A 12,978-nucleotide genomic window follows, 5' to 3' on the forward strand; every position below is an offset into this window, starting at 1 on the left:
GGCAGCTCCTCCAGTGCCGCTAGGGGTCCGCGCCTGCCCGCACACCGGCACCTCCCCATCCCCGCTGCCGCCCGCGGGCAGGAGGGACGGGCACCGCAGCGCGCAGAGCCTGCCCGGAGGGTCCTGCCCGCACGGCATCCTCCTCCCTGAGCCTCCCTCGGGGACAGCAGGGACAGCCTCAGGCCCGTATGGGTAAAATTCAGATTCAAATTTAGATTACATACTTAAAAAAATAAATATTATTCGGCTGGTCAGGCATTGAAATAGGTTGGGCAGGGAAGTGGTGGAGTCACCATCCTTGGAGGTGTCCAAGAGGCGTCAGGATCTGGCGCTGGGTGATGTGGTTTAGGGGTTACGATGATAATGCTCTGTTGATGTTGATTATAAAGGTCTCTTCCAAACTTGACCATTCTAAGAAAAGGTGTAAGGTCAGGGCACCTGGACAGGGTCTGACGCTTGTGGAGGACAAACCCTGGGTTGTTATCAGCTGCCCAGGAGCATCCCCTCTGCAGGGTTTGAAGCACATCTTTCCTCATGGTGTCAGGGGGCCGAGGTGTGATCACACCTCGTTACCCGCTGATAACGGCAGAGGAATCCCCGCAGAGCAGAGCTATTCGGTGTCCGCTCCACCCTCGCTTCCAGAGCTTGAATGCCCCAGCCCAAACCAGTGTCACCAGCAGCCAGTCGTATTTATAGAACAACAAAGACAAGTGAGCACTAAACTGACTGAACACAAGTGGGTTTAATGAGCTAGAACTAGGAGCTGATCCACTCGGCTGGGCAGGAGTAACCTGCCACCAAGAGCAAGAGAAGGACATCAGGTCTCCCTGGAAAAGTGCAGAGGGCATCCTGCAGCCTTGGCGCTGTGAGCTCCCTTCTCCTCGCTGGGGGCTGACATCTCCTGCTGCCTGGCATTGCTCTGCTGTTTGAGCCCTGAAGAAGAGCCAACCACACCGTGTCACTGCCATTGTCCAGCCTGGCATCTGTCCAAGCAGTCTGCTGAGGACACTTAGCAGAGTGTGACCAAAACCTGCCTTATCACAGTCCACCTGGGACCCGAAACAAACCCAGGGGAAAGGGGAGTTTCCCAGCAAAGTCTGGCAGCATCCAACACAGGAATGATTCCAGCTACTCAAACTCCTTCTCCTTTCCTACCCACTACAGTGTATTTTCTCTGGAAGCCTGTGCAGCTCTTGAGAAAGCCAGCAGAGGTGTTGCCTGAGCCCAGGTGATGGTGTTTCCCAGTGTGACAGCCAGAGTTGCTCATACCTCTGCTTCTTGTGCTGCCTGTGTTTGTGCTGCTTACACGGACATTTGCCCTCTCTGCCTGCTCCACAAGGACACTTCCCTCTCAAGCAGTCCTTGGGTTCTTTCTGGACAATCATTTACTTGCTGGTAAATGCTGTTTCTTGAGAGGAAGGAGAGGGCACAAGAAAAATCATTTGTGAATTTGGCTCACACGTGGTTGTCACTTTGATCCACATAAGTCTTTTTTTTAACTTAAAAAGTCTCACTTTGTTTTGTCCTGTTTCCAACATTTATCTCCGAGGGATACTTAATGGTGGGGGCTGAAGAAAGGGAGGATAAAGCCCAGACCGAAGTGAACCATTTGATCTCCACTCATTCCACCACTCTGTCCTGCCCCAGTGGAAAGTTCGTTTGCCTTTCTGCTGAGCCAGCCTTAAAAAAAGCTTTGTTTTGTATTGACTCAGATGCTTTGCTTTCAGGTCATTCCTCAAGGACCTGCACAAGCAACAAGTCACCTTTGATACAGGGCAATGCCCATGGTCTCCGTTGTGCTGCATCAAGGTTTCCAAGACTCCCCAAATCCTCATTCTCCAGTGCCTTCTCCACTCCATGTGCCCAAAGGCTGCTGCTAGTGGCTGCTTTGATCACTGATTCTGGGGAGCACCCACTCCCTCCTAGCCAGGGTGAAGCTGCCCCAAGGCCTCCAGCAAGAGGGAGGGATTTCTGTGCTTTAGATTTTGTCTCTACATCTTTCAAATATATTTAGTGCTCATAAAAGTGAGAAACTGGGAGAGACCCAACTGGGACCAGTACTGTACAGCCCTCACCCAAGGTATCTAAGATCTGGCCATGCCAGACCCAGTCCCACATCTCTTAAGCAGAAAGGCAAATGTTCCTTCTTCTTCCAGTGTCATCCCAGTGATTTCCTGGGGAAACCTTGCAGCTCTTATGGGTGCTGGACATGATGGGCAAAATTCTGTGGTGGAGCAAGCTCACACCAGCCTGAACTTTCCAACAGGACATTTATTTAAGCACCTTGGTATTTGTGACTGAGGCATGGTGAAACCTGCCCTGTGTGTCCTTCCACACAGCTGGGTACCTTGTAGGGTGCATGCAATGGTGGTCTAACCCATCACAGGAAGTGCTCTGCCAGCACTGCTGCAGACACATGTGCTGGCACAGCCCCATCAGCCTTCCCAGTGTTATCCTGGCCCTGAAAAGGAGGCTACAGAGAAGCTAGTCCTTTAATGGGCTCTCACAGCATGGACAGCCAGTGGAGCATGCCAGCCCTGATGGGACTGCAGTGACAAAGTGCTGATCTGCAGGTTGATAAGGAGGGGCAGCGCCAGGCAGTGCAGCAAGGTGAGACTATCAGGCCAGCAGAAAAGCCATTAGCCTTTGTTCCTGGCCTCCACCCATGGGGAGAGCGGCTGGGGGCAGCAGGTGGGACAGAACTGCTGCTTCTGGGGGCTGCACAAGAGCTTTGCAAGCTGCTTTTCTGGAGACCCTGCCATTTTAGTGATGCCATAAATTAGAAAAGCTCTGCAGTTACTCTTTTGCCACAGTAATCACCGAATGTAGCTGCTGGTGGTACAGTACCAAAGCAAGTTCTCTTTTCTTTTAAAATGTTCTTCTGTGCTGCCTTTTCTGAGGTGTCCAAGGGCTGCCCTAGGGCAGGGCAGGATACCGGTCTTACCACGTAGTTGGCACCAGAACCTGCAACTGTCAACAGTGTTCCAGCAATTAGAGATCAAGTATTGTTTGGGGATTTCAGCTTCTTTCTAGCTGGAGATCCTTTGTATCGTGGTGTGTACAGCTGAGACTGCCCTGCAGAAACCCTGTGTAATGGGAGACCCAAAAACACACCCTGAGCAGCATTGCTTGAGGGGGAGCTCATCCTTCAGACAACAGCAACATCCACTTGCTTTAGGTGTCCCCAAAAAGTGACCCCAGTCACATGGAGCTCTGCTCATGCAGGGTAAGGGCTAAGACAGATGGGCTTCTCTCTTCTTCCCAACACTGTCTCTCTCCTGCTGCCTGCACGGGGTTCAAATGAGGTTGGAGAATGATTTTCTGTGGCCGTCAGTCTCTTCAAGACCATCCACAGCATTTTTCTGCCATCTGTCATTTTGAGAAGAAAGCACACAAGAAAAAATAATAAACTCAAATTATTGCCTAATCAACACCAAAATCAGTGCTGCTTGCTCAGCCTGCGGGCCACAATTAGATGCCATCAGCAAATTTGGGCAGCTTGCCTGGGCTGCAGTCTTTCATCTCTTGAAGACTGACAGGCAACCCAGGGATCTGCAGGCAGAGGAAGGAGCTGGGATCTGTTTGTAGGATTAGCCCAGCTCTTTGGGAAAAGAGCACATAATTCAAAAGAGTAGGAAAAATTGAGTTTTGTGTTTATGTTTGTTAATTAAAGGAAAACCATACCAGAGGAGGGGGTGTTTAGGCCCAGCACCATTTCACTGTATTGCCCTGGTTATGCAGCCCCAGCTCAGTTTGCCTTGCCAGGAGGATGCTCTGGGTAAATCACTTTGGGAAATCAGGGAACACGTGTCACTTGAACATCCTTACAGCCTTGGTGGGGCCATCACACGTCTGTGCACTCATGAAGGATTTTGTACCTGCTTTGAAGCTCACACCTTCCTCTTCCTCCTGTTCTGCACCTCAGCTGCTTTTCCAAAAGCCAGGAGCTGAAGCAAAGGGCACCCTGCCTTCCCCAACAGTGCCAGTCTCAGAGTTGGGGAGAGGGTGAGGGGAGCACCCAGAGCCGGGAGGGAGGGGACAGCAGGGATCAGGGTGCACCTGCCAGGGGCAGGGAAGGGGTGTGGGACTGGGCAGAGCAGGGGGCTGGACACTCTGGCTCCACTCCCCAGTCACACTGGCCTCCACATCTGCTCGTCCCCGTGGAGGCAGGGCTCACAGGTGCTCGGAGCAGCTCGGAGGAAAGGTGCTGAAGCCTGTCCCTCCTCCCAGGGAGGACGGTGGGTTAGAGGAACAACCCTGCTGAAGCTCCAGTGCTCTGAAATGTGATCCTGCCGGAGGCACCTCCCTGGGCCCCACCTTGCCCTCTCCTAGCTGTATATATATGTGACCGGCCTGGGGCGGGCGGGGGGCCCTGGGCTCGCTCAGTGCCCCGGGATCCCTGCGGATGGAGAGGCAGAGGCACCAAGGCATGGCCAAGAACACGTACATGCGCTGGCGGCTCCCGCTGGTGTGCCTGCTCTGGGAGGCTGCCATGATCGTCCTCTTCGGAGTCTTCGTGCGCTTCGGCGCCGAGGCTGATGCACACTGGGAGGAGGAGAGACGAGAGATGAACCTGACCAGCGACATAGAGAACGATTTCTACTTCCGATACCCCTGTGAGTATTCTGGAAGCCTAATCCTTGTGCTGGCTGCTTCCCATCCCATCCCATCCCATCCCATCCCATCCCATCCCATCCCATCCCATCCCATCCCATCCCATCCCATCCCATCCCATCCCATCCATCCCATCCATCCTATCCTGAGTCTGTCAGAGTTGCTGTCTCTACCAATTGCTAGGAAGTTGTGCTCTTGCCTCGAGGCTGGCTTGGGGTTCATCAAAGAGCAAGAGAAAGCCTCATGGCCCTCTGGTGCCTTGGGGTTCTGTCAGCAGGGTACCATGACATCTTTTTTTCCAGGAATAGGGCTGACGTTTTCCCAATAATCCACAAGTTTCAGCTTGCTGCCCCCTCCCTCAGCTGTGGATCAGAGCAAGCCTTTCTGTGCACACAGAGGAATGGCTGTCGAGATCCTGTGACATCTTCCTCCTCTTCCTCTGTCCACCCCCTCACTTGTGAATTACCCTTTAGCTACTGGCATTTCAGTGCCAGAGTTCTCCTAAGCTGCCAGGTTCCCGGGGTTCTTGGGTCTCTGCATTGTAGTGACACAGAAATGATTCAGAAGGTTAAAGCTCTTCTGGCCAGGCAGCGCCCTTGGGTGGCTTTGATCTCCAGGGCTGGTCATCTTTGTGAGCCTTTCAGAACAGGCTGCTTCTGTAGGCAATTGTTTCCAAGGAAGCAACAGGCCTGAGTCATGCATCTATTTAGAACATTTCCATTAAAAACACCTGCTAAATCAAAGGAGCTATAGCAACCTGTGGCTGCTGAGGATTAGCTAGTTCAGAAAAGGATTTGCTCACAGAAACCCGCTGCTCAGTCAGCCTCCAGGTTCATGTACGGTCATGGCTGCCCTGGGCTCTCCCTGGACATCTGCCCTTGGGACCAGCCCCACACAGGTTGGCATGAAGCAGCAGCAGTGCCTGAGGGCTGCTTTTGTCACTGGTGTGCTGGGAGGACATCAGGAGTCCAAGAAAGAGTGTGTAGGAGCTTAGGAAGTGACATCTCTTCTGTCCTCATGTCCCACTCCTGCTCTGCAGTGCCAAATATTCCCCCTCAAATGGCAGGATGGATTCAACACAACTAAATCAATCTAAGGGCAACTGCTCAGTTTAGCTTTATGTTTCTGTTTCAGACCTGAGGAAGGGCTCATGTGCCCAAAAATGCAACTGTTCTTTCTCCCTTATCTAATCAGACATATTCTCTCTCTGCAAAGATGGACAAACACGACAAGGCGGCCAAGCCCTGGAATTTTAATCCACCTGGTGCTGCTCAGAAGAACGTGGTGGCTTAACACCCGAATATCATTTGTACCAACATATCTGTGACCACTGCTGTCCACAGCACCTGTCTGCAATGGCAGAGGGATAGGAGTGACAAACAAACAGGTCCTTCAAGGCAGAGAAGTTGGGAAGGCAGGCAGAAGGAAGGTGTCCTGGTTTCAGGGAGCCAATATGTGGTTGTGTCAGTGGTGCCCATTGCCAGGTCCACTCAGTGTGACAATTCCTTCTCATTTTAGATTGCACGTGGATATTCTGTAATCAGTGACTCATCTGCTCTTTAGGGAAAAAGAAATTAGATTTTTTGTCCCCGAGAGCATTCCCAAAGCCCAAACACTTATTCTTGATAGTTGTGGCAACTGTCCTGCCACAAAAGCAGGCTTACAAAACCTTTAGGGCATGGCAATGCCTGCGCTGCTCTGAGTGATAACAATGTTATTCTTACTCAGGGAAAACAAAGACAAGGTTAGAAAAAGGTTTTAGTCTGGGTGTGGTTTAAAGAAAGATCTGCTCTTCCTCCTGAGTTTGTACAAAGTCTAACACACAGTGGGATCCTCTGGTTTCTAGGGCTTTAACTCCAACCTGTGCATTTCTGCTTTTAGGATGAAAGAATGAATATGTAATGCAAATGGCAGCAGATAAATCTAGCTGTATATTGTGCTGCTTACACTGGAAAAGAGAGAGGGGATATAAATACAGCTGCAGAGGGGAAGTCTATGGGATTGTGTGGTAAAACCACAGTAAGGAAGACTGGTTCTTAGGACATGTGGAGAAGTGCTTTAGAAGTGACCTCTGCTGAACAGAGCCAGCTGCAGATCTCATCTTCTTCCTTTTTAAAAAGTGATTGCATTGGCATAGAGGGCATTTTTTAAAAGCAATCAGATTAGCATGGCACTGCATGGCTTAAGCCTACCCAAATGTTCATCCTTAAACAAGTTGCAATATCTTCAAAAGCACAAAAGGATAAAACTCTCAGCTTCTGCAGAGCTGCACTTCACAGAAGACTTCACCAGCCTTCAGTGGAAGCAGCAGACACAAGCCCTGTGGAAATGGACCACGGGCTGATGGATCTCAGCACAGGTTCAGGGTAGAGCAGACTAGCAGCCACAGAATTTCCTTTGCCCTGAGCTTACACCCTCTCTGAGTGCACAGACTTTGCTGGATGTAGTGGCTACAATGATCTGTGCTCTGCAAAATGCAGAACTTTCTGTTTATCTCCATCACTGTATTCATCTGCTCTGCAGCAGGGGTTTGCTGGTGGCAGTCTCCCAGGGGGGATCCCAGCCTTGGGTCTCCTGTTTTTTTCTCCTGGCTAAGTGGCCTGCAGTGTGAGGGTTTGCATGGTTCAATTTGTAAGTATGCAAGCATTTCAGCTCACTTAATTGCAAAGCAATGCTTATCTGATAGAAACGTGCAGCATTAAAAAGTACAGCAGGTTTAATGCACCAAGAAGGTCTTTCAAGAGGCTCACACAGATCTGGTTTCCCCCGGGGAAGGGCATCTGAGGGGCTCAGGTGAGCAGGTCTGACCATTAGTGGAAAGAACTGGGTCTCTCTGGTTTAAGCACTAAAAATCTCACAAGGTGGGTTTCTGGTCTCAAGGGTATTTTGCCACTGATTTCTGAAGCATTTAAAAATGTATTTGTAAACTTTCCTTGTTCTTGTGCTCTCCTTGCATTGAGCCATCACCAGGACCCTGCACTGAATGGAGCTACCCAAAATGACCATTTAAATGTTTTTACAAAACCTTACTGTTCATTTCACATGATGTTTGAGTTTTTTGCAAAAGGGGAAAAAACAATCTGAATAGAAAAATGTTTTCCTCTGTACACTCCATTACTTTCAGGTCTTCTTTTGCACACAGCTATTAGTAAACATTTGCTTTAAAGACTGAGCCAGTTTCCAAAAGCTGAGCCATTTTCAGACTTGGGGACAGCAGGCAAACACACATTTTCTCTTGAATTTCCCCCCTACTGCTACTGATGCAATTAGTTTCTTTTCAACATCAAATGCACATGGCACTTGCAGCCCTGCTGTCCTCGCAGAGCTGACAGTCCCTTCCCTCTGCACAGCTTTCCAGGATGTCCACGTGATGATCTTTGTGGGCTTTGGCTTCCTCATGACCTTCCTCAAGCGCTATGGATTCGGAGCTGTGGGTTTCAATTTCCTCCTTGCTGCCTTTGGCATCCAGTGGGCTCTCCTGATGCAAGGCTGGTTCCACTCTTTCAAGGATGGGAAGATCCTCATTGGAGTGGAGAAGTAAGGAGGAGCTGGGCTCTGGGATGGCACCTCTGGAATGAGAGCCAAGCAGTTGGCAACACCTGTCCCTCAGTTATGTCAAATACAAATCAATCTCTAAACTGTTGTTAAACTGTTGTTTTCCCTTCACATACTTCCACTTGCTTTCCACCTTTTAGTCCAAAAGTACCTGCCGTTGTGGTGGTAATGCTCAAAGGGAAGGTTGAGATGAGTTTCACCCCTTAGTGCCAAGGCAGGCACCACAGATGTCACTTCTGAGAACCCTGATCATCCACATCACCTGAAAAATGTGGGGGTGTAAGGATGGGAGGAAGGTCAGTGGGAAATCCAGGGATATCTCCTAATCATTTCTTTGTCTTCAAGTGGGATCTGTAAAGCTGGGGGTAGGTAATAGTGATTTACAGAGAAGTATTTCCTTATTAAATCACTGTTTTCCTTCCCCTTTTCCAGCCTGATCAATGCTGATTTCTGCGTGGGCTCTGTGTGCATCGCCTTTGGGGCCATCCTGGGCAAAACCAGCCCCATACAGCTCCTTGTCATGACTTTGTTTCAAGTCACACTCTTTTCAGTGAACGAGTACATCCTCCTCAACCTTCTTCATGTAAGGCTTTAGGTAGTACCTACTTTGTTCTGCTCATTCCTCTCTGCACCTCTCCAAACTGTCTCCCTTTGCTATGGCTCCACCAAGCCACTGCCTTCATAAGCATTTAAAATGCAAGAATTCAGGCAGCAAAAGTAGGCAGATTGTGAAGGAGAGAGGCAGTGGATCATACTTCCCTGAGAAGAGAGATCTTCTGGGTTTTTACACATCAGCCTGGCAATTCAGGAGCACCAGGTCCCTCTGTCAAGTGTGCAGACAAGCCGGGCACAATGCAAATCAGGCCTCAGCTCCAGAATAAGTGGCAATTGCAGAAGCAAACCTCTGCTTTCCCATGGCTGCAGGTGAAGGATGCAGGTGGCTCCATGACCATTCACACCTTTGGAGCCTACTTTGGCCTCACGGTGACACGGATCCTGTACAGACCCAACCTGGAGCAGAGTAAGGACAAGCAGGGCTCCGTGTACCACTCTGACCTCTTTGCTATGATCGGTGAGTCTGCCCTCATCTCGGGGTGCTGCTGCATGGGGACCACTCAGCTGCACAGGGCTGGTTCCTCCTGTGTCCCTGGGGAAAACTAAAACTGGGATATGGAGCTGAGGAGCTCTGTAACTCAGGTCTTTTACCTTCATCAGTGGCTGGGCTGAGATGGTGCCTGGGAAGGCAAGGATGAATTTTGGTTCCCTTTCTCTGCCAGCCTTTCCCAATGCTGGTCTCATCATGTGGGGTGCAGCTTGGGGAAAGCAGGACTATGGGATGTAATATCCCCCTGAGAAGAAACACCTTCTTTAGAGGCTTCTTCCCCAATCCCTGTATTTTCTCTTTTCCCTTTCTCTTCCTCATCCCATCTGCCCCATCCCACCAGGTACCCTGTACCTGTGGATGTACTGGCCCAGTTTTAACTCAGCCATTTCTGACCACGGCGATGCCCAGCACCGCTCTGCCATTAACACCTACTGCTCGCTGGCTGCCTGTGTCCTCACCACCATGGCCTTCTCCAGCATGCTGCAAAAGAAGGGCAAGCTTGACATGGTAAGATGGGAGCAGAGAGCCCTGCACTGCCCAGGGAACACATAATGAGGTTGATCAAGGGTCCAGGAAACAATAGGCACTTGTGCTTTGCTGAACAGGTTTCAGGGCATGATGGTGAAACCAGCATCCAGGCAGAAACCCTGAGGCTATAGTGAAAAAGAAAGTGGGAATGGGTCCTGCAGGGCTTCAGGTGTGAGGTGATGCCTGTGGTGGACCCAAGTCACAGCAGGGACTGGCCTTGCTGTGCTGGGCATGGTGCAGAGCCCTGTTTGGCAGCACTCCCCATCAAACAAGGCCTGCACAGCAGCTCGTGAGCAATCGGGGGGCTGACTTGTTCGTGTTGGATGTGTGGGTGACATGTCTCTGTGACAGCAGAGCTTGCATGACACACGGGTGAGACAATTTCCATCTCATCACAACTCCCCACCCATATCTGTGGATGCAAAGAATGTGTGTGGTACAGGGAGTGGGAGTCTATGTGCACCTGTGCTACAGACAGAAGCTGCCTGTTCTTTTCTTGTTTTTCACCACCAAGTGAAAAAATGGGCCCTGATATTTCCTCTGGAAACATTTTCAGAGCTGATTCTCCCACTTTGCCATTTGCACCACCCCTGAGCAGTTGCAATCTCCCTGAGGTGCCAAGGCAGAGCGGTTGCTTCTGCAGGTGCACATCCAGAACGCCACGCTGGCCGGCGGCGTGGCCGTGGGCACCAGCGCCGAGATGATGCTGACTCCGTACGGCTCCCTCATCGTCGGCTCCATCTCTGGCATCGTGTCCACGGTGGGGTATGTCTACTTCACGGTGAGTGCTGCTCGAGGGGTCTGCAGCCCTGGTCCTGCTGAGGAGACCAGAAATGGATTAATTTCCCTTTGATGGTTCCTGCTTTCCAGAATCCCTTAGGAGCTACACTGCTGTCTCCTTTTACTGCCCCAAAATGCTCAGGAAGTTTCAGACTCCCAACAGGAGTGTGTTTGGAGAATATGTTGTTAGTTTATCTTGAGCTTGGCTCACATTTTTGTCTACAAGCCTTTAGCTCTTTGATGGGACACAATATCTCTCCTCTTTCTCTGTTTATCCCAGTCCTCCATGGAAGGAACTAATCCTTTCCAGGACCACACTCAACTCCCTGATGTCTCTCTACTTCCCTTCTCCTCAGCCTTTTTTGGAGTCTAGGTTGCACATTCAGGACACGTGTGGCATCCACAACCTCCATGCCATGCCAGGCCTTATTGGGGGCATTGTGGGGGCCATCACAGCAGCTGCAGCCACGGAGGATGTGTATGGAAAGGAAGGGTAAGATGGCTTGAAAATCCTCCCTGAGAATAGATTTTACCTGAAGCTCTGTGGGTGGGGAGCAGGGAGCAATTAGCAGCTTTTGTTAATAGTTCAGAGGTGCCCAGAGTTGTCCTTCAAAAACATGGGGTCCTGTGTTGGGTTTGCTGAATTGTATTGAATTGTATCCTCATCTTGTGCAGCTGACTCTTGGTAGCCTCATAAAGTGAGCCACAGTCCTGCTGTTTGGCATTATTCTGGGCTACAATGGGGAGGGAAGTGCTTCTCCCTCTCTGCATTGTTTTGTGGGGCCAGGTAAGGCTAAAAGTCTGAATCACAAAGGCAGTGTTTATATTTTGGATTCCTCCTTGGTAAAGAGGAATCAGAGAAGGAAGTGAGCAGTGTTCTGGCCATTGCAATGCTCTCCTGGCCCGCTGCAGAAGAGGGATGAGGTTAGGGAAGTGTTCCCAAGAGAGCAGGGCAACGTGGTTCCTCTGGAGCCAGGGAACTTCTCCTTCGGGGGCAATCACCACATTTCTGCCCTCGGCAGCTTCATGAAGGCGTTTGACTTCACCGGCGTGTACCAGACACGGACACCCAGCATCCAGGGAGGGTTCCAGGCAGCTGGCATCGTGGTGTCTCTGCTGATGGCCTTTGCTGGGGGGGCCATCGTGGGTAAGGCAGAGGGGAGCACGGAGAGGGGAAGGTCGGGCCAGCCTGCAGCTGAAGCAGAGGCACCCATGTGCTCCTGTCCCCGAGGGGACAGCACCCAGCACTGTGCAGGGCTCCTTGGGTGAGCCCTGCCCACCGCCCTGCCCTCTCCTCGCAGGGGGCATCCTGAAGCTGCCCATCTGGGGGGACGCGGCGGCCGAGAACTGCTTCGAGGACGGCGTGTACTGGGAGGTGAGGGGCGCGGGGCGGGGGGCACGAGGTGGCGCTGTGGGCCCGCGGTGGCGCTGTGGGCCCGCCATGGCGCTGTGGGCCCGCGGCCGGCCCGGCGCTCAGGGCGCTCTGCCGCAGGTGCCCGAGGACGAGGAGAGCGACGTGTACCACATGCACAACCCCGACAAGCCCGCCTCGCCCTGAGCCGCGCCCCGCTCCCGGACCGCTGCTCCCCGTGACGAGGGCTCTGCCCTGTTCTGCCGCCTTTGTAACGAGCTGCCGTGGATGGAATAAAGTCATGTTCTTCTTTCCAGGCCTGTGCTGCCGTGTGTCAGCGGGATGGGATGTCGCTCAGACCCAGCCGGAGCGCTGGGACACTCCTGGTGCCTTGGGGACAAAGTGGAGGCATGAGCGGTGGCGATACAGGCTGGGTGTTTTAGACAATGTATTAGATAATGCAGTCTGGGGAGATATTAGTTTGGGAGCTGGCACCTTGAGATGACAATGGAGAAGGTGATGAGCCCCCACCCCTGTGGGAAGCACAGGAGGGCTGGTTCTTTTTGAGGAGGGGATGCTGGGGTGCAGCAGCTGACCCTCTCCTCATGCTGCCATCCATGGCTGGGTGAGGGCCATCTGTGAGTCCAGCTACACTTCTACATGATGGCACCTGCCATCACCTCCCCTTGAGCTGCCCTACCGGGGCTCCACCAGCTCCTTGGGAGCCTTGTTTGCATGTACAGCACAGGCTGACAGGACCCTTTCCTCTTTTTTGGCTTCAGCCATTTCTTCCAGGGTCATCAGATGGCTCCTTTCACTTACTGGTGCTATTCTGATGGGAAGAGGACAGCCCTTGTCTCTTAGCTGCACCATCAGGCTTCAGCCAGAGTTGGAGGAAACAGGGATGAAAACCAGGCCTAAAATCCTGCATGTTTTCCAGGGTGATATAATATGAGGAGCAGGAAAAGAAAAGAGAGGGGGGAAAGGAGGTAGGAGGGCTGATAGGTCTCTTCACTGCATCTAGCTTTTTAATTCTTACACCTGA

General features: G+C 51.6%; 1 protein-coding gene across 1 annotated transcript; it reads left to right on the forward strand.

Annotated features, from left to right (window-relative positions):
- Positions 1 to 4,431: 4,431 nt before the first annotated feature.
- Positions 4,432 to 12,180, forward strand: RHCG (Rh family C glycoprotein). Its single transcript, XM_033070605.2, has 10 exons — positions 4,432 to 4,616; positions 7,965 to 8,151; positions 8,602 to 8,752; positions 9,094 to 9,241; positions 9,615 to 9,781; positions 10,446 to 10,583; positions 10,939 to 11,075; positions 11,605 to 11,729; positions 11,884 to 11,957; positions 12,075 to 12,180. The coding sequence occupies exons 1-10, from the start codon at positions 4,448 to 4,450 to the stop codon at positions 12,138 to 12,140; spliced, it is 1,362 nt and encodes a 453-aa protein (XP_032926496.2). The 5' UTR covers positions 4,432 to 4,447; the 3' UTR covers positions 12,141 to 12,180.
- The last annotated feature ends 798 nt before the right edge of the window (positions 12,181 to 12,978 follow it).

The sequence above is a fragment of the Catharus ustulatus genome, chromosome 12, assembly GCF_009819885.2.
Source record: "Catharus ustulatus isolate bCatUst1 chromosome 12, bCatUst1.pri.v2, whole genome shotgun sequence".
NCBI lineage: Eukaryota > Metazoa > Chordata > Aves > Passeriformes > Turdidae > Catharus > Catharus ustulatus.